A 21,328-nucleotide genomic window follows, 5' to 3' on the forward strand; every position below is an offset into this window, starting at 1 on the left:
GTGTATTGTGTGTGTGTCTGTCCGTTTCCGTGTGTGTCTCCCCGTGTGTCTGTCTCTGAGAAGGCAAACAGCCTTATTAGATCAGCCAGTCTGGGAGGCGAGGTAGGTTTATGTCATTTCTGCGGAGAGGAAACGTTAGACAAACATTGAGATCAACGTCACCGTAGCAGAACGGAGGCTGAGTGCCTCTTGGACCAGCCTCTCATAGTGACACCGCGTCATTATCTGTCGCGTGAGTGTGTCTTTTAACCCATGTGCTCGGTAGGTATACCGTAGTAATGTGATGTCCCCCTCTCCTCTCTCTCTGACCCACAGGCAGTTTGAGACGGTCATCCCCACAGAGGACTCTGTTATCACTGAGATGACATCCACCCTGAGAGACTGGGGGGCCATGTGGAAACGTCTCTACGTGGTAAAGACTGTTCAACACGCATGCAGGAATTTGCACAGACATGCATGAATTTACACATACACACATGCTGGCAAACGCACACATGTACGTGCGTGTTCCCATGTGTACCCCACACATCCTGCAGAGAGGAGAATAGACCTGAGAACCGTTGCAGACAGGGAATGCCTTTCAACTAGTGGGCAATACATTATGCCTCAGGTGTTTTTCCTGCAGCAAACAGTGGAAGCTTTTTCCCTGCATATTAATAAGTAACATTGTTTGTGTTTGTGTCTAATAAATGATCTGTGCTTGTTAGACATAAAATCTGAATTTGTGATGCATTACTTGTTATAGCAGGCTGACTGTCTGGTCCAATTGTTTTACTCTGAAATGTCTCTTGCTCTCTTGCTTTCTCTCTCTCCTGCTCTCTCTGTCGCTCCCTCGCTCTGTCGTGCTCTGTCTCTCGTGCTCTGTCTCTCGTGCTCTGTCTCTCGTGCTCTGTCTCTCGTGCTCTGTCTCTCGTGCTCTGTCTCTCGTGCTCTGTCTCTCGTGCTCTGTCTCTCGTGCTCTGTCTCTCGTGCTCTGTCTCTCGTGCTCTGTCTCTCGTGCTCTGTCTCTCGTGCTCTGTCTCTCGTGCTCTGTCTCTCGTGCTCTGTCTCTCGTGCTTTCTCTATCTCTCGTGCTCTCGCGGTCTGTCTCTTGTGCTCTCTCTATGTCTTGTGCTCTCTCTGTCTATTGCGCTCTCTGTCTCGTGCTCTCGCGGTCTGTCTCTCACGGTCTGTCTCTCGTGATCTCTCTGTTGCTCGCACTCTCTCGCTGTCTGTCTCTTGTGCTCTTTCTGTCTCTCTCTGTCTCTCTGTCTCTGTGTAGAAGAATGATGGGGATCTGTTCCATCGGTTGTGGCACGTGATGAATGAGATCTTGGACCTGAGGAGACAGGTTCTGGTTGGTCACCTCACCAACGACCGCATGAAAGACGTCAAACAGCACATCACTGCCAGGTTGGACTGGGGAAACGAGTGAGTAGTGGGGAGAGAGAAACATTCCTGCATCCCCAGTCCCCCAGTCTCTCTGTCTTTGAATGTCACACTCCCTCCCCAGGCACATGCTGTGCTCAATCAGTTCCGTTCCCCTTCAAACAGACACACCACACGTTCATACAGACACACACACTTTTCATTTCGTATCAGACACACAAACACTTTCCACTGCGTCTCTATCTCCCGGGCAGATGAAACGACACCTGTCAGTCCCTTGCTGTTGGGTGTGGACAAATGACAGACCGCTCCCCCTGCAAACACCAGTTTGAAGAGTTCTGTGACCCTGCCTCTCCTTGTCTGATACCATCCCATGCTCTGAAAGACTTATCTATCCCTGGGAGATTAGAGTGTGTGTTTGTGGGTGCCCCTCTATGCCTCTATGTCCCTGTGAGACATAGCAGTCTTCCAGTTCTGTCAATTGTGTCCTGTCTGAATGGTTTGATGCACTGACAGTCCTGTGTGTGTGTGTGTGTGTGTGTGTGTGTGTGTGTGTGTGTGTGTGTGTGTGTGTGTGTGTGTGTGTGTGTGTGTGTGTGTGTGTGTGTGTGTGTGTGTGTGTGTGTGTGTGTGTGTGTGTGTGTGTGTGTGTGTGTGTGTGTGTTCCAGACAGCTGAGTTTGGACCTGGTACCCCGCAGGGAGTTCAGCATGGTGGACCCAGACGAGATCAGCGTCACAGAACTCTTCAAACTGGTGAGTTCTATTCCCAAAACCAGGAACAATTGCCTGAACACTGTTCTCTTGTTACTGTGTATTCCCCACTCACTATCCTCATCAATTCAGGTAACCCACTGTTCCTAGGCCGTCATTGAAAATAATCATTTGTTCTTAACTGACTTGCCTAGTAAAATAAAGGTAAAAAAAAAAAAAAAAATCCGCTGTACTATACCTTTCTGTAGCATTAGCCACATAGCTAGCCCTAGCGACTGCTGCGTGTTTGCCACGCAGTCTGTAATTCAGACACCTATTTTACTCTTTTAAGGCAGAAAAAAGGTAGATTAGAGTCTCCCTTCGTCTTTCCCTTCCTCACTCTCCTCCCTAGGCAGCGCCCCCCCCCCCCCGAAACCATAGCGACCACATCCCCTGCCTGATGCTCCAATCCTGATGTGAGGCACTTAATCCTTTTTTTTCCACTAAACAAATAATGTACAGGGGATGAGAAAGAGGGGAGTGGGGGATGAGTGAAGTAAAAGCCTAATGCGGGTGGAAATGTAGTCATTCCTTAGTAACTGAGACTGAGGAACAAAACACATTACAGTTGTCGTCGTGGATGCAAAACAATAACAACATCGCCATCATCATGACAACGGCAGCTGAGGACCCGTTTGAATTTGTTTGGTGACAAAAGCATATCTTTCTTTGTGCCCTTCTTCATTGTGTGGCTTTATTGAGTTGTAGACAGGGCTGTTGCGGTGACTGCGTTACTGTGACACCGGCAGTCGTGAGTCATGACTGCGGGTCAAATTCTGTGTGACCATTGAGTCATGGCGATCTCCTGTTATGCACCCCGGACATGTGTTGGTTAGTACCCGACTCGCTAATGATCATAAGGTCGCTAATGGCCTGTTACCCAGGGCTCTATTGTCCCTCTAACCACTCTGACATCAATGCAAATGGCTTTGAAAAACACATCAAAACAGTATGCGCTTTTAAAACTCACCTCACTGCGATTGGTCAATTTGAAGGAAGAGGTTCAACAGCAGGTTGAACCTGAGTGGGAAACATGGTCATTGTGGGTGTTGTTTTAAAGACAAAACACAACGAAATGGACAGCGCTTTTCAAGGTGGTGATTTGTTTAAAACAGCCGCATATTAGAGAATTATGCATACTGATAGGCCTATATGAGCCCAAGCCTGAAAAACCACTGAATTAAAATGATGACTTTACAATATATAGCCTACCTGCATATTACAGAAGGCAGAAAAACATGACAAAGAAAACTGATTTACAATATCTTTGGTACATAATTGGTCAACAAATTCAGAGTTAGCCTAAATTAAACAAATTCATAGTTCATTATAATGAATTTGTATTCGATTTTGAATAGCCTAGTAATAGGGCATTTTTTATATTCCATCATTAATAGGCTGACACACTACCTTTTAGCTACTGAATATCTTACCACGGTGCGTTTCCATCTCCTTCCCTCTCTCCCCTTCAGTGCGCAGAGACCGGGGCTGTCAACATTTGAATGAAATACAAAAGTATGTGGACACGCCTTCAAATGAGTGGATTTGGTTATTTCAGCCACACCAGTTGCTGACAGGTCTATAAAATCGAGCACACAGCCGTGCAATATTCATAGACAAATATAAGCAGTAGACTGGCCTTACCGAAGAGCTCAGAGACGTTCAACGTTACACCGTCATATGATGCCACCTTTCCAACAAGTCAGTTCGCAAAATGTATGCATTGCTAGAGCTGCCCCGGTCAACTGTAAGTGCTGTTTTTGTGAAGTATAGGAAGTCTAGGAGCAACAACGGCTCAGCCGCAATGTGGTAGGCCACACAAGCTTACAGAACGGTACCGCTGAGTGCTGAAGCAAGTAGCGCATAAAAAAACGTGTCCTTGGTTGCAACACGTTCTCTAGAAACACGTTCTCTGGTGTGATGAATCATGCTTCACTATATGGCAGTCCAACAGACTAATCTGGTTTTGATAGATGCCAGAAGAATGCTACCTGCCAACTGTAAAGTTTGGTGGAGGAGGAATTATGGTCTGAGACTCCTTTTCATGGTTTGGGCTTGGCTCCTTACTTCCAGTGAAGGGAAATCTCAACGCTACAGCATACAATGACATTCTATATGATTCTGTTCTTCCAACTTTGTGGCAACAGGTTAGGGAAGACCCTTTCCTGTTTCAGCATGACAGTGCACAAAGCGAGGTCCATACAGAAATGAGATTGGTGTGGAAGAACTTGACTAGCCTGCACAGAGCCCTGACCTCAACCCATTCGAATACATTTTGGATGAATTGGAACGCCGACTCCATATTAATGTCCATAATTTTGAATGGGATGTTTGATGAACCGGTGTCCACATACTTTTGATCATTGTGTGTATGTTTTGTTGGGAAAACATGTTACTATCTATGTTCCCAAACAGATTTCACTTGATTTCCCAAATTAAGCACTGGGTGGCTGCAGGAACATGGTTGGAGAGGCCATGGCATACAGAGTTTGGACAGAATATAACCTGCTATGCAGTGAAATAACCGGAGTAGCCTACCTGACATGGGACCAACCAGCTGGGAAGTGGCCTCCATTCGCTATTCGAGCGCATACGGTTGATGTCTTTTTCCTCTTACGTCTGTTCCTGCCCATTTTCATATTGGGCCATTCTAAATCTAAGCAAATTTGACATATTAGTAAAGACTAAATTGAGAATAGTCTGATGGGTGAAATAATGATCACTATGCAGCCTGAGGCAAGGAACGGAGCACAATCCCTTTTTTTTGGTTGCACTTTCTCAAATCGTCAATAGCTTAACGTCGTATCATGCAGCCCATATATCTTTGTATTTCTTAGGCATTCTAAGGTTTTTATCATTCGCAGTTAAAGTTGTCAAGTACCTCTAAATCTAGTGTATAGGACCTGTTTCAAATGATCACTTTTACGCTCAACATAGCTACTTCGTATGCGCGCTCTAGCGCCAGAATGGGAAAAATATCCTTTCTCTTTTATTCAGCTGAGTTCAATTATAAAGTAATGCCATGAACAAGCCTACAGCGTATGGCATGGCACATTAGTCAGATAACATGCAGTAGGCCAACTCATATTCTGTTCTTCTGAAATAATTTTCTGTGTATCATAACGTTTCTTTAGACCTGCCAAAAATAAATAATGGCTGTATTGTGATGGTGTATATTAATTTGATTCATTATACTTTTTTTACTTTAGCTGTTCCAAAGGCGCGCGCATCAGCAGCTTGTGTGTGTGGAGGCCTGGAAGATGCTCAACGTGTTTGTGTTCATTAACGGTCAATTGCCGTGAGACCGGCAGTCATTTGCATGACAACAACCGGCTGACATAATTACATGACCGCCACAGCCCTAGTTGCGGATGGAGTGCTTTGGAGGATTAAACTTGTATGTACAAGCAGATGAGGTGGTGTCTTTGAGTCCATCGACCGAGCCCGACAGTTACTATAGGTGTGCACTGTCTAACATGGCCATTTGGATCAACCTAAAAATATCACTGTTTACAACTAAATGGGTTAGGTTTAAAACATTCAAAAACATTTGTTTTAACCAAATATGATTCAATGCCAACTGTTTTATATTAGATTTGTAACAAACTTATTTCAAGTTGCAACCTATTTCTTTGAACATTGAACAGCGGAGTCAATCAGCACCTTCCGGAGACACCTGAAACCCCACCTCTTTAAGGAATACCTAGGATAGGATAAAGTAATCCCTCTCACCCCCCCCCCTAAAAGATTTAGATGCACTATTGTAAAGTGGCTGTTCCACTGGATGTCATAAGGTGAATGCACCAATTTGTAAATCGCTCTGGATAAGAGCGTCTGCTAAATGACTTAAATGTAAATATAAATGTAACTTACTTTTATCCTTTTGTTAAACCTAATAAATAACACATTCAAACTAATATATATATATATATATATATACACAACCCATTTTGTAACAAGTACATTTTCGATTTTTACCTATCCACATTTCTTTAATTGGCTAACAAGCAATTAAATACATTTCCTTTTAATCAAAATATGAAGTTGGCTCCATAACATGAAATAATAACTCCTAACACTTTCTTTACATACGACTTTCACATCAACTGGTTACAATGTTGTGACCAGCTCTTTAATATCACATTACTGATGCAGATATTATTTTAAAATCCTGTACAGTCATTCCGAAATGTACTTTTTCCTCTCATGGCTAACTACCAGGAGGAGCTTATATTCATGAGCTCACCTTGAGTGACAGCTCTATTGAAACGTCGAGCAACTTGGATGCAGTGTTTCAGTATAAAATCACCTCACGCTACATTGGTGATGCACAAAGCAATTCAAACAACATTGAAATTGCATCAAGGATATACCGCTGAAGTCAGACTTTTGAATACACCTTAGCCAAATACAGTTAAACTCAGTTTTTCACAATTCCTGACATTTAATCCAAGTAATGCAAGTAATCCAAGTTGATGCCCTTGTTTTAGGGCAGTTAGGATCACCACTTTATTTTAAGAATGTGAAATGTCAGAATAATATTAGAGAGAATGATTTATTACAGATTTTATTTCTTTCATCACATTCCAAGTGGGTCAGAAGTTTACATACACACAATTTGTATTTGGTAGCATTGCCTTTTAAATTGTTTAACTTGGGTCAAACGTTTTGGGTAACCTTCCATAAGCTTCCCACAATAATAAGTTGGGTGAATTTTGGCCCATTCCTCCTGACAGAGGGTGGTGTAACTGAGTCAGGTTTGTAGACCTCCTTGCCCGCACACACTTTTTCAGTTCTGCCCACAAATGTGCTATATGATTGAGGTCAGGGCTTTGTGATGGCCACTCCAATACCTTGACTTTGTTGTCTTTAACTTTGGAAGTATGTTTGGGGTCATTGTCCGTTTGGAAGGCCCATTTGGAACCAAGCTTTAACTTCCCAGCTGATGTCTTGAGATGTTGCTTCAATATATCCACATAATTGTGGTGTTCTCCGGCTTGCAAGCTTCCCCCTTTTATCAGATTTCCTTCAAATATCCTCCAATTTCTTTAAGATTCATTGCTGGCAGTGAATATATAACCATAAAAGAAGAACATGTTACCTGGAATGACATTCACGCTCACGGGTGGCCAAAAGAACAGTCACACCCCCAATAGGCCATTCCTCCAGCTCTTCTGATAGGCTGCTGCCGCTACATTGCTCCCACAGCTATGCAATGCAATGGTGTTGAAAGCAATTTAGCTTTCATCCAGTTCAAAAACTGATAGTGATCTGTCAAATTTGTTATTTGATTTCAGACATAAATTGAGTAGAATATGGTGAACGAACCAAAGTGTCATTTTGGATCATACCACTCAGAAAAAGCACTTCAGATGAACAACAGTGCCGTTCCTGTTTTTACAGTGAGGATTAGAGAAAGATACCAGGGTGTACTTGACCAACAAAAGCACAAAGGATTTTGTCAGAGCATGAGTGTTCAGCTAAATGATTTATTCAAGAATACTCTGCGGAGCATGGCGCTTGGTTGGATTCCCAGGACCACCCGTGCGTAAAATGTATGCCCGCGTGACTGTAAGACACTTTGGATAAAAGCGTCTGCTAAATGGTATATTCATATATATTATTACTTTATTGGGACCCAGTCTTGGTGATTTTAAAAAGCACCATTTATTCTACTGTATTGTGCCAACTTTTCTTCCGGTAATTCAGATGTGTGTTTAGGACCACTGAGCTGTAGGTCAGAGAGGCCCAGGTCAGAGAGGCCCAGGTCAGAGAGGCCCAGGTCAGAGAGGCCCAGGTCAGAGAGGCCCAGGTCAGAGAGGCCCAGGTCAGAGAGGCCCAGGTCAGAGAGGCCCAGGTCAGAGAGGCCCAGGTCAGAGAGGCCCAGGTCAGAGAGGCCCAGGTCAGAGAGGCCAGGTGAGAGAGCCCAGAGCAGAGGAGGGACAGTAGGGCTCACTACACTGTCAGTGGTACTGAACAGTGGTGATGGATAGTTCAGGTTTATCTAGGTCAACATACTGTCTCCCAATTTGCACTAGCATACATGGAAATGGCATGTGGAGAGTAACCCATTTCACACTATTGTGCTGACCTGAAGCATATATTTTCTTTTCAAATGGTCCTTTGCCCCACGTTTCATGTGATAAAGGATCAATGTATACTGTAGCCTTGATTATGTGATCTCTTAAGAATCTCAGTAGGCTGTATTTAACTCTCTCTCTAAAGCCCAGGGACTTTTAGACTGTTACAATACTTGTTTCTGTTTTTCATGCTACTTACTGGAAAATGTTACATGGTGAACCTGGTCCTCTGTAGCAGCTGGATAGTGAGTTTGATTCCAAAAACCACCCACGCGTAAAATCTGTATGCATTCATGACTTTAAGTCGCTTTGGATAAAAGCATCTGCTCAATGGCATAATTATTAAATATATTATGTGAACAATATTGGAACAGTTTGTTAACTAACAATACTCCACTATACTACTTCCCCTCCCGTATTAAGTGAGGCAGAAACAGTCACATAAGACATTGTCTCCCCTCGGTTGCTTAACGTACTGTATAGTCGAGACAGCATTTCACGAGCAGCTTTCTTCTCTATCGGTTGTCACACAAGCCTATTTATTGCAGATGAAACTAAACTGGCCGATTTAACCCAGTTTACGCGAGCCGCAGAAAACATAATGTCTCAATGCCTGCTGGTGCCCTCTCCTCTCCTCCTTCATCCCTCTTTCCTCCACTTCTCCACCTCTATTAGTCCTCTCCCTTTGGCAGGGACCATAGCAGCCATCTGGTGGAATGAATGAGTGAGTGGGTGCATGCGGGAGTGCAAGGAAGACTTGGATTGGGACCTGGCTCAATGTTAAGTTGTTAGCCACCGGTTCTTCTTTTGTCCTTGTACTGGGCAACAACACAGACAGTGACTAAGGAAGACGAGAAGCTCCGTCTTTTTCTGTCCTCAGTTTATGCAGACTTGTGCAGTGAGCTGTGAATACTCTTTACTAAGGCGTCCACATGCTTCAGTACGGCTGGCCGGGGGGACGAAGTCGGCGAACCGAACGAGTGTGCTCGCATACTACCTTAACAGACGTTTGCTTGAAAAGTGGGAATTGTGCTGCATGTCCAATTTGAGATGCCGTCGCTAGTATACACTTCCTCAAAATAGTCGGAATGTAACTCAATAAATATCTTTCATTTTTTACATTTTTGCCGAGGAGATCTTTGTTGTGCAATTCTACAACTAACTAAGATGTTTGGTGCAGTATTTCTAAATACATGGAAAAAATAATGAAAACAAGTTATCTCTCGTTGAATGACAGCAAAGACTTTGCTGAAGAATCCCTACTGTTGACCAATCACCGACGAAGAGGCGTAGACTTCAGCTACCAAGTTCAGCTTGCCTCAAGAAAACATTTTGTGTGCCCGAACAACCCTTACCAAAGTCCAAATCAAACCAAAACGTCACAATGTTGTCGTAGTATATGCACAGTCTCTTCCAACTTTTTTTAACTGGCAAGCATGCGGGCGCCTTTAAAGTACAACCCCCAGACACTGCTGTGTCACATAATAATGTAGAGATGTACTGTAGATCTGGTTGAGTTAATACATTATTATACCGTGCTTAAGAGGGCATAATACTTGATGCTTTGGGTACATTGTGCTACTGTTCATTCTATCCTAGTTTTGTGTGTGTGTGTGTGTGTGTGTGTGTGTGTGTGTGTGTGTGTGTGTGTGTGTGTGTGTGTGTGTGTGTGTGTGTGTGTGTGTGTGTGTGTGTGTGTGTGTGTGTGTGTGTGTGTGTGTGTGTGTGTGTGTGTGTGTGTGTGTGTGTGTGTGTGCGCAAATTAAATAAATATAATTCCTTCGAAGCACTCTGTGTTGTGACATTCTTCCTATAAAGGTTTAAATGGCATTCGTGTGTTTGTTTATTCATTTCCTCATGCGTGTGTGTGTTGGACCGATCATCAGTTTTTTTTTCTTTCTACAAAAAGGGCAGCATATTAACTGAAACAAATTAGATTTGGGCGACTATTAGGGAAGCGTGCTGTGAACGTGCAACCTCTGGAATTAAATGGAATGCTTAACACATTTCTGGGAAAATAATATCCATAGTTTTTCCACAGCTTCACTTAAAGGGCCAATCAGCAGTTGAAACAATTAAAAAAGCATTTTTAGCCCGCCACTGTTTTGATAAAAAGTTGAGGGGTAGGTCAGGAGAAATGATCTTATGGATGGAGGTACTGGCCATCCATGATATCAAAATTATAGTTTTAACCATGTGGTGAGGCTTTACAGGTTTTCTTTACAAACATTGGAGTTAAACAAGTGTTCTGATGGGGGTGTGACAGTTGAACTAACTCATGAGGTATTTATGCCTTATATTCTTCGAGAATCAATGGGTACATATCATTCATGTAGATGTCAAAAAAATGGGTGCTGCAACTGCTGATTGCCCCTTTAATGGATGTTGAAATAAAAGGGTGTGAAAATGCAGAATATATTTGACATATACACTACCATTCAATAGTTTAGGGTCACTTAGAAATGTCCTTGTTTCCCATGAAAACATACATGAAATGAGTTACAAAATGAATAGGAAATATAGTCAAGACTTTGACAAGGTTATAAATAATGATTTATAATTGAAATAATAATTGTGTCCTTGAAACTTTGCTTTCGTCAAAGAATCCTCCATTTTCAGTAATTACAGCCTTGCTGACCTTTGGCACTCAAGTTGTCAATTTGTTGAGGTAATCTAAAGAGATTTCCCCCCATGCTTCCTGCAGTACCTCCCACAAGTTGTTTTGGCTTGATGGGCACTTCTTACGTACCATACGGTCAAGCTGCTCACACAACAGCTCAATAGGGTTGAGATCCGGTGACTGTGCTGGCCAGTCCATTATAGACAGAATACCAGCTGACTGCTTCATCCCTAAATAGTTCTTATATAGTTTGGAGCTGTGCTTTGGGTCATTGTCCTGTTGTAGGAGGAAACTGGCTCCAATTAAGCGCCGTCCATAGGGTATGTATGGCATGGCGTTGTAAAATGGAGTGGTAGCCTTCCTTCTTCAAGATCCCTTTTACCCTGTGCAAATCTCCCACTTTACCATCACCAAATCACCCCCAGGCCATCACATTCCCTCCACCATGCTTGACAGAAAGCGTCAAGCACTCCTCCAGCATATTTGTATTTTTTCTGCGTCTCAAGAATGTTTTTCTTTGTGATCCGAACACCTCAAACTTAGATTTGTCTGCCCATAACACACAACATTCCTCTGTCCAGTGTCTGTGTTCTTATGTCCATCTTAATGTTTTCTTTTTATTGGCCAGTCTGAGATACAGCTTTTTCTTTGCAACTCTGCCAAGAAGGCCAGCATCCCAGTGTCGCGCTTCACTGTTGATGTTGAGACTGGTGTTTTGCGGGTACTATTTAATGAAGCTGCCAGTTGAGGATTTTTGAAGTGTTTGTTTCTCAAACTAGACACTAATGTACTTGTCCTCTTGCTCAGATTTACACTGGGGCCTCCCTCTCCTCTTTCTATTCTGGTTAGAGCCAGTTTGCGCTGTTCTGTGAAGAGAGGAGTACACAGCATTGTATGAGATCTTCAGTTTCTTGTAAATTTCTCGCATGGAATAGTCTTCATTTCTCAGAACAAGAATAGACTGACGAGTTTCAGAAGAAAGGTCTTTGTTTCTGGCCATTTTGAGCCTGTAATCAAATCCATAAATGCTGATGCGCCAGATACTCAACTAGTCTAAAGACGGACAGTTTTATTGCTTATTTAATCAGTACAACAGTTTTCAGCTGTGCTAACATAATTGCAAAAGGGTTTTCTAATGATCAATTAGCCTTTTAAATTATAAACTTGGATTAGCTAACAACGTGCCAATGGAACACAGGAGTGTCGATAATGGGCCTCTGTACACCTATGTAGATATTCCATAAAAAAAATCTGCCATTTACAGCTTCAGTAGTCATTTACAACATTAACAATGTCTACACTGTATTTCTGATCAATTTGATGTTATTTTAATGGATAATAAAATGAGCTTTTCTTTCAAAAACAAGGACATTTCTAAGTGACCCCAAACATTTCACCTGTAGTGCGTCTGAATCCCCTCTCCCCCTTTACCTGCTCTACCAAACCAGATATAAAGCGCTTTCCTCTCCTGAAATGAAAGGCAAACGCCAGAGTAGACAGAACAGCTTAAAAGCCCATGCTTCCTTTTATTTTCACAGAGCTCGGTCCCCTTTCGAAGCGTTTAATTCAAGTCAAATTAGATCGTTCAATATTTCATGAATGTCAAAGCTGAATAAATCAGTTCATTGAAAAAGGGCAAGTGATTTAAATTGTGTTCATGGGATAATCTCTGCACTCAGAGCCGATGTTAAGGCTGTTACATACAATAGTAAAACACCTTTGGGTAATAAATCACCGGTGTGTTTGCACCAGCCGATGACCATCCAGGGTTTTGACATGTCTAATCCTGTGTGCACACATCACAGAGCGTTAGCTTACGGTCTTCATGACTCCCCTAGCTCAGATGATAAACCACCACTAGACCCGTGTTTGCGCCGGCTGATGTCCATCTTGGGTTTTGACATTTCTGACCCTTAGACGATAAGGCACCACTAGACTAGACTGGTGTTTTTGCACCGTCCAGATGATCTCTGATCCTGTTTGCCCACACCACAGATGGAGCACCGTCACCGTAAGAAGGAGACTCCGGTGCCGGCCAGCACGCACCACCTCTTCGTCCACATGAAGAGCCTGATGAGCTCCAACCTGGGAGAGGAGCTGGAGGTGTTCTTCCACATCTACGACGGCAGGGAGAACAGGCCACTCAGGTAAACGGTGCTACCTCTGTGACTGTATGTTTATGCACGGGTATACTACTCCGACTGGAACACTGTATTGGGCAAACCTTCCCAGCGATATGCTCCTATCGATATGTTGCTGACTTTTCCAAGTGTAAATTATAGTGTGCCTTACATCCACTGGCGACTGCCCCAAATCAAATGGAAAGGGATGAACACATTTGTGTTGTTTTATTGTATTGCATTATATACACTGCTCAAAAAATAAAGGGAACACTTAAACAACACAATGTAACTCCAAGTCAATCACACTTCTGTGAAATCAAACTGTCCACTTAGGAAGCAACACTGATTGACGATACATTTCACATGCTGTTGTGCAAATGGAATAGACAACAGGTGGAAATTATAGGCAATTAGCAAGACCCCCCCCAATAAAGGAGTGGTTCTGCAGGTGATAACCACAGACCACTTCTCAGTTCCTATGCTTCCTGGCTGATGTTTTGGTCACTTTTGAATGTGCTTTCACTCTAGTGGTAGCATGAGACGGAGTCTACAACCCACACAAGTGGCTCAGGTAGTGCAGCTCATCTAGGATGGCACATCAATGCGAGCTGTGGCAGGAAGGTTTGCTGTGTCTGTCAGCGTAGTGTCCAGAGCATGGAGGCGCTACCAGGAGACAGGCCAGTACATCAGGAGACGTGGAGGAGGCCGTAGGAGGGCAACAACCCAGCAGCAGGACCGCTACCTCCGCCTTTGTGCAAGGAGGAGCTGGAGGAGCACTGCCAGAGCGCTGCAAAATGACCTCCAGCAGGCCACAAATGTGCATATGTCTGCTCAAACAGTCAGAAACAGACTCCATGAGAGTGGTATGAGGGCCCAACGTCCACAGGCGGGGGTTGTGCTTACAGCCCAACACCGTGCAGGACGTTTGGCATTTGCCAGAGAACACCAATATTGGCAAATTCGCCACTGGCGCCCTGTGCTCTTCACAGATGAAAGCAGGTTCACACTGAGCACACGTGGCAGTCTGGAGACGCCGTGGAGAACGTTCTGCTGCCTTCAACATCCTCCAGCATGAACGGTTTGGCGATGGGTCAGTCATGGTGTGAGATGGCATTTCTTTGGGGGGCCATACAGCCCTCCATGTGCTCGCCAGAGGTAGCCTGACTGCCATTAGGTACCGAGATGAGATCCTCAGACCCCTTGTGAGACCATATGCTTGTGCGGTTGGCCTTGGGTTCCTCCTAATGCAAGACAATGCTAGACCCCATGTGGCTGGAGTGTGTCAGCAGTTCCTGCAAGAGGAAGGCATTGATGCTATGGACTGGCCTGCCCGTTCCCCAGACCTGAATCCAATTCAGCACATCTGGGACATCATGTCTCGCTCCATCCACCAACGCCACATTGCACCACAGACTGTCCAGGAGTTGGCGGATGCTTTAGTCCAGTTCTGGGAGGAGATCCCTCAGGAGACCATCTGCCACCTCATCAGGAGCATGCCCAGGTGTTGTAGCGAGGTCATACAGGCACATGGAGGCCAAACACACTACTGAGCCTCATTTTGACTTGTTCTAAGGACATTACATCACATTTGGATCAGCCTGTAGTAATTTTGAGTGTGACTCTAAATCCAGACCTCCATGGGTTGATAAATTTGATTTCTATTGATAATTTTTGCGTGAATTTTGTTGTCTGCACATTCAACTATGTAAAGAAAAAAGTATTTAATAATACTTAGTGAATAATATATTCCTTAATTCAGATCTAGGATGTGTTATTTTAGTGTTCCCTTTATTTTTTTGAGCAGTGTATTTAAGTAGGTGGGTAAGTAGGGTCTCGTGGTGTGGCTTTGAAGTGAACAGGATTGACTGTTCACCTTGTGTTGGGTTTCTTTACAGCCAACAATGGGATTACATTTTGAACCAGTTCCGGCATCTACAGTAGCAACCAGTTTATCCGTTGTTTCCCCCTTGACCTCCATTGAGGCTAACACACTTGTAGCTAATCCTCCTGGACTGTAACGCTGCGTCACAATGAGCCGTTAACTGGTGTCATAGTTGAGGTGGGTAAGGCCATGTTCCTTTCATCTGGCTGTAAACACACGTCTGTCTCGAAGCCACGTCACTGGGTTGGTTTGGGGTCGGCCATGGCTGACGGTAGTAGTTATGAGGGAGGCACACGGGTGGTTATGTGGGAACGAACACCACACACACACTCATAGCGTTGGTGAGAATGTTGGTGTGAATTAACGTCACTGTTTCCTCTTTAAGAGTTGAGTGTTGAGAGTCAAAGTGCCGGACTTCCATTTCAACTTGCAAATGAATCAATTGTTCAAAACAGAAAAGGAAATGTGAGAATAGAGGCTCAAGCGCCCTCTTTCTGTACGACAGTGTCTGACGTCTGTACCCTGTTGGCTAACATGACAGGAACTAGGCCGACAGTGATGGGATGAATGTTTCAGCATGTACAACAGGGACGAGAAGCCAAGTGTATCTAGTCAACTATTACTAGTAACAGTTATTCGTCGGCATCGGTAGACTGAAGTCCTAGAATTCGTTGCAGAGTCGGTTGTCCAGATAATTGTCAACGGATGTTGCTGTGTCGTGTTTTATCCCCCCCGGAAGCTTTTCAACCGATAGTTAGTTAGTCACTACACTTCTCCCCATTTGTGTGTTGCTGTGACTAATATCACATGAGAGAACATCTATTTTTACCTTCCCTGCTCCAGTCGTGTGTTGATGGCGTGTTTTTTTTGGGTGTGCCTGAACGTCGAGAGTGTGCACAGGAGAATAAGAGCAGAGCACGTTGTGAATAAAATAGCTACCTGCACAGAGTGCCAGTGGGACTCACTTTAAAAAAAGGCGCCTATTTAAGTTTGTTCTCTTGGCTCTGTAACTCACGGCTCTGAAGTCCATGATAATGAAGGCCATTTCTTTTTTCACTTTCCCAGCGAGCAATTTGGTCGCAGAGTATATAATTTTCGCTCCAACCAGCTCTCTCTCTCTCTCTCTCTCTCTCACTTTCTTTTAAAAAGCTTGCCACTAAGTACCTGTGCCAGATAATCGGTCCTTCATTGTAATGCTATGCCATTTGAAATGCATTTTAAGAAGCGTGCTTAGAACTATTTCATAGCTGTTGCACAGTTCCTTGACAAATATAGACATAATACCCCCCCCCCCCCACAAAACACAGTCTTTCAAACGATTCTGACGATATCATTTATATGACTCTCACCTTGATATAAACTTGACAGAATTGTGCATCTTCTAGCCCAGAGACATGAGAAAACTCATTCATCTCTGCCAACTTGTCACATTAAATGAATGAGTTTCTCTTTGCAAGCAGCATTTTATCTTATCTCGTCTTAACTAATGACTTTCTCCCCCTCTCTCTCTTTCTCTCTTTCTCTGGCTGGGGAGGGCTGTTCCGCTGTCTGCCAAGTGTTCATCCGTTGTCTGGGACCTCTGAGTGTCCGCTGAGTTTATCTTACTTCCACCTATGTTGTATTGAAGGGGAATCTGCCTGCATCCCAAATGGCACACGCTACTTTTGACGTAGGGCTCTGGTCAAAAGTAGTAGGGTGCCTTTGGGATGTGGACTTTTTGTCAGTTTTCCCAGGCTGTTTTCTCTACCTGGCTGACAGCCAGTTTAATTAGTCCTGATGGTGTTGTTGGTCCGGGGTTTGACTGGAGCCAGATGGGGGTCCGACCTGCTCTTTCTCAACCACAGTTAGAGGAAAGAGAAGCCATGCCAGTGCCACCAGCTCAGCAGAAGCACTTATTCAGAGTCAGACATGGCATGTGTGTTATATCTAATGACCCTAGCATGGATACAGGCACACACACACACACACACACACACACACACACACACACACACACACACACACACACACACACACACACACACACACACACACACACACACACACACACACACACACACACACACACACACACACACACACACACACACACACACACACACACACACACACACACACAACCCCTCTGAAGAGTGGATGACACTGACAAGCCATCCAGACACTGCACTCTCTTTCTCTACTTCGCAGGTCTACCAACATTCACTCAGGCCCCTGTCTCTCTGCTGTCATAGAAACTAATGGGTACCATCTCCTTTTCCGCGCTCCGGTCAGATTTAACAAGACTAGGGATGGATGGATGAGTGGAGATGGGGCACTAGCTGCTGTCTACACGAACATCTATTGTTAGAGCAGGCAGTAGAACAACAGCAGTCTAATGAGAGCTGTCACAGATGGTGTAGTGGGGACACATTCACTGATGGCTTGGATGTTGATTGGTACGCTTGGAATTGGTGATACTTTTTTAATGTGTTTGGGTCTGTGACACACACTCCTATGTGACACACGCCTCTGAGAAACACTCCTCTATGTGACACACTCCTCTATGAGACACACTCCTCTGAGACACACTCCTATCAGACACACTCCTCTATGAGACACACGCCTCTGAGACACACGCCTCTATGAGACACACTCCTCTGTGACACTCCCCTCTATGTGACACACTCCTCTGTGAGACACTCCTCTGTGAGACACACTCCTCTGTGTGACACACTCCTCTATGTGACACACTCCTCTATGAGACACACTCCTCTGAGACACACTCCTATCAGACACACTCCTCTATGAGACACACGCCTCTGAGACACACGCCTCTATGAGACCCACTCCTCTGTGACACTCCCCTCTGTGTGACACACTCACACTCCTCTGTGAGACACACTCTGTGAGACACACTCCTCTATGAGACACACTCCTCTGTGACACACGCCTCTGAGACACACTCCTCTGTGAGACACACTCCTCTATGAGACACACTCCTCTGTGACACACGCCTCTATGAGACACACTCCTCTATGAGACACACGCCTCTATGAGACACACTCCTCTGTGACACTCCCCTCTGTGTGACACACTCCTCTGTGAGACACACTCCTCTGTGAGACACACTCCTCTGTGAGACACACTCCTCTGTGAGACACACTCCTCTATGAGACACACTCCTCTGTGACACACGCCTCTATGAGACACACTCCTCTGTGAGAAACACTCCTCTGTGAGACACACTCCTCTATGAGACACACTCCTCTGTGACACACGCCTCTATGAGACACACTCCTCTATGAGACACACGCCTCTGAGACACACGCCTCTATGAGACACACTCCTCTGTGTGACACACTCCTCTGTGAGACACACTCCTCTGTGAGACACACTCCTCTGTGACACACTCCTCTGTGACACACGCCTCTGTGAGACACACTCCTCTGTGAGACACACTCCTCTGTGAGACACACTCCTCTGTGAGACACACTCCTCTGTGAGACACACTCCTCTATGAGACACACTCCTCTGTGACACACACTCCTCTGTGAGACACTCCCCTCTGTGTGACACACTCCTCTGTGAGACACACTCTGTGAGACACACTCCTCTATGAGACACACTCCTCTGTGACACACTCCTCTGTGACACACGCCTCTGAGACACACTCCTCTGTGAGACACACTCCTCTGTGAGACACACGCCTCTGAGACACACGCCTCTATGAGACACACTCCTCTATGAGACACACACTCCCCTCTGTGAGACACACTCCTCTGTGACACTCCCTGTGAGACACACTCCTCTGTGACACACGCCTCTATGAGACACACTCCTCTGTGAGACACACTCCTCTGTGAGACACACTCCTCTATGAGACACACTCCTCTATGAGACACACTCCTCTATGAGACACACTCCTCTGTGAGACACACTCCTCTGTGAGACACACTCCTCTGTGAGACACACTCCCCTCTATGTGACACACTCCTCTGTGAGACACACTCCTCTGTGAGACACACTCCTCTGTGAGACACACTCCTCTGAGACACACTCCTCTGTGAGACACACTCCTCTGTGAGACACACTCCTCTGTGAGACACACTCCTCTGTGAGACACACTCCTCTTTGAGACACACTCCTCTGTGAGACACTCCTCTGTGAGACACTCCTCTGTGAGACACACTCCTCTGTGAGACACACTCCTCTGTGAGACACACTCCTCTGTGTGACACACTCCTCTATGAGACACTCCTCTATGAGACACACTCCTCTGTGTGACACACTCCTCTATGAGACACACACTCTGTTTGTCTGTGAGTGTTTGTGTAGGCCATATTGTTTGGCTATACGATAGTCCCTCAGACTGATTCAGACAGTCCATTGTGGAGTGATATCCCGTCTCCTTTTCCCCTGGAGACTGCCTGTATACTATGGTTAACTTTGCCAGTCATCAACACTGCACCAGCCAGGTCATTCTGGCCCACGCTCATGTCTGAATCTCTTTCCTAACGCAATCATCGATACCAGGGGAGGAAATTACAAATGCCCAGAGCACCGCAGATGGACTATGTGATGAGAGGGAGAGGGATGGAGGGAGAGTGAAGCCATTCATGATATTTAAATGAACCTGCTGATAGGCAGTGATATGGTCCCACTAGGGGCCTGCTAGTGGTCTGAAGCAACCGGATCAGCAGCCTTGCAGCTGTGTGTGTGTGTCGGGGGGCTCAGGGACCTGTATGCACTGGGGCGGCTGGTAATTGGAGGATGAGGTTTAAAAAATGTAGTGTTAATTAGAGATTGGAGTGTGCGTGTGCGTGTGTGTGACTCCCATGCTTAATGCATAGGAATCTGTCCATCGCCTTGTTGGATTAACAGGCTAGCTAGCTAGCGGTCCATGTAATGCTATAGCTGTAGCAGCGAAGTTGGAGTTGGCTTGCTGTCCCAGCATTACAGGACTCTCTCTCTCTGCTTATCTGAGGGCTGTGAAAGTCACCTAACGGGATTAGCTGGCCGTTGGCAGCAGGATGGGACAAACACGGCAGGGGATGGTGTGGTGTGTCCTCTGTCTGACAGTCACTCTCCTCCCTATCCTTTCAGCATGGGAGCATCTGAGTTTAGTTGTGTTATGCTGCAGTCGGTTAAATGCACATTCTGTAGATTTTTCTGAGTTTGTATATACTCAGTATTTATAATAAGCATGCAATTTACATATTGAAATAATGTGGCTTGTGGTCAACTGTTCTGGAGCCAGACGATGATGCATAGTAAAATACTGGCGGTTACTGTAAACAACAATTATTTCTAATATTTTTAACAGCATCTATAATTTATGTTTCTAGACAGCAACACAAGTCAGAAGTTTATTATGTAAGGGATAAACGCTGACGTTCTGTACATCACCTTGGAAATACTGGACGACTCAGCGGGACAAGGCGGAGGGTATTGTACGAGACGGAGGGATTTATCCCGTTTATACCACAGTTACCAGAGAGAACTATATTAAAACAGACGTTTACTCCTTGAAAAAAAAGAGATGCAACCCAGTCACAAGTTCCATTAGTTCTATATTTAAGGACACGACCATTAGTTCTATATTTAAGGACGCGACCATTAGTTCTATATTTAAGGACGCGACCATTAGTTCTATATTTAAGGACGCGACCATTAGTTCTATATTTAAGGACGCGAGCCATTAGTTCTATATTTAAGGATGCGACCATTAGTTCTATATTTAAGGACGCGACCATTAGTTCTATATTTAAGGACCCGAGCCATTAGTTCTATATTTAAGGACGCGAGCCATTAGTTCTATATTTAAGGACGCGACCATTCTATATTTAAGGACACGAGCCATTAGTTCTATATTTAAGGACGCGAGCCATTAGTTCTATATTTAAGGACGCGAGCCATTAGTTCTATATTTAAGGACGCGAGCCATTAGTTCTATATTTAAGGACGCGAGCCATTAGTTAAGGACGCGAGCCATTAGTTCTATATTTAAGGACGCGAGCCATTAGTTCTATATTTAAGGACACGAGACATTATTTCTATATTTAAGGACGCGAGCCATGCTCGCTGACAACTTTCTTATTTTAAAAAATATATATATATTTCACCTTTATTTAGCCAGGTAGGCTAGTTGAGAACAAGTTCTCATTTACAACTGCGACCTGGCCAAGATAAAGCAAAGCAGTTCGACACATACAACAACACAGAGTTACACATGGAATAAACAAACATACATTCAATAATACAGTAGAAAAAAAGTCTATATACTAGAGGTTCGACCGATTTGTGATTTTTCAACGCCGATACCGATTATTGGAGGACCAAAAAAAGCCGATACCAATTAATCGGCCGTTTGTATTTATTTATTTGTAATAATGACAATTACAACAATACTGAATGAACACTTATTTTAACTTGATATAATACATCACTGAAATCAATTTAGCCTCAAATAAATAATGAAACATGTTCAATTTGGTTTAAATAATGCAAAAACAAAGTGTTGGAGAA

At 44.4% G+C, this 21,328-nt stretch overlaps 1 protein-coding gene across 3 annotated transcripts in view; it reads left to right on the forward strand.

Annotated features, from left to right (window-relative positions):
* Positions 1-21,328, forward strand: part of LOC123994653 (dedicator of cytokinesis protein 4-like) — a 162,604-nt gene that overhangs the window by 51,364 nt on the left and 89,912 nt on the right. For all 3 annotated transcript variants that reach the window (XM_046297507.1, XM_046297509.1, XM_046297508.1), the window contains exons 5-8: positions 316-412; positions 1,262-1,410; positions 2,038-2,122; positions 12,815-12,966. In XM_046297507.1, coding sequence (XP_046153463.1) covers positions 316-412; positions 1,262-1,410; positions 2,038-2,122; positions 12,815-12,966 — 483 coding nt within the window. The remainder of the gene's footprint in view (positions 1-315; positions 413-1,261; positions 1,411-2,037; positions 2,123-12,814; positions 12,967-21,328) is intronic.

Source organism: Oncorhynchus gorbuscha, linkage group LG14 (assembly GCF_021184085.1).
Source record: "Oncorhynchus gorbuscha isolate QuinsamMale2020 ecotype Even-year linkage group LG14, OgorEven_v1.0, whole genome shotgun sequence".
NCBI classification, from domain to species: domain Eukaryota; kingdom Metazoa; phylum Chordata; class Actinopteri; order Salmoniformes; family Salmonidae; genus Oncorhynchus; species Oncorhynchus gorbuscha.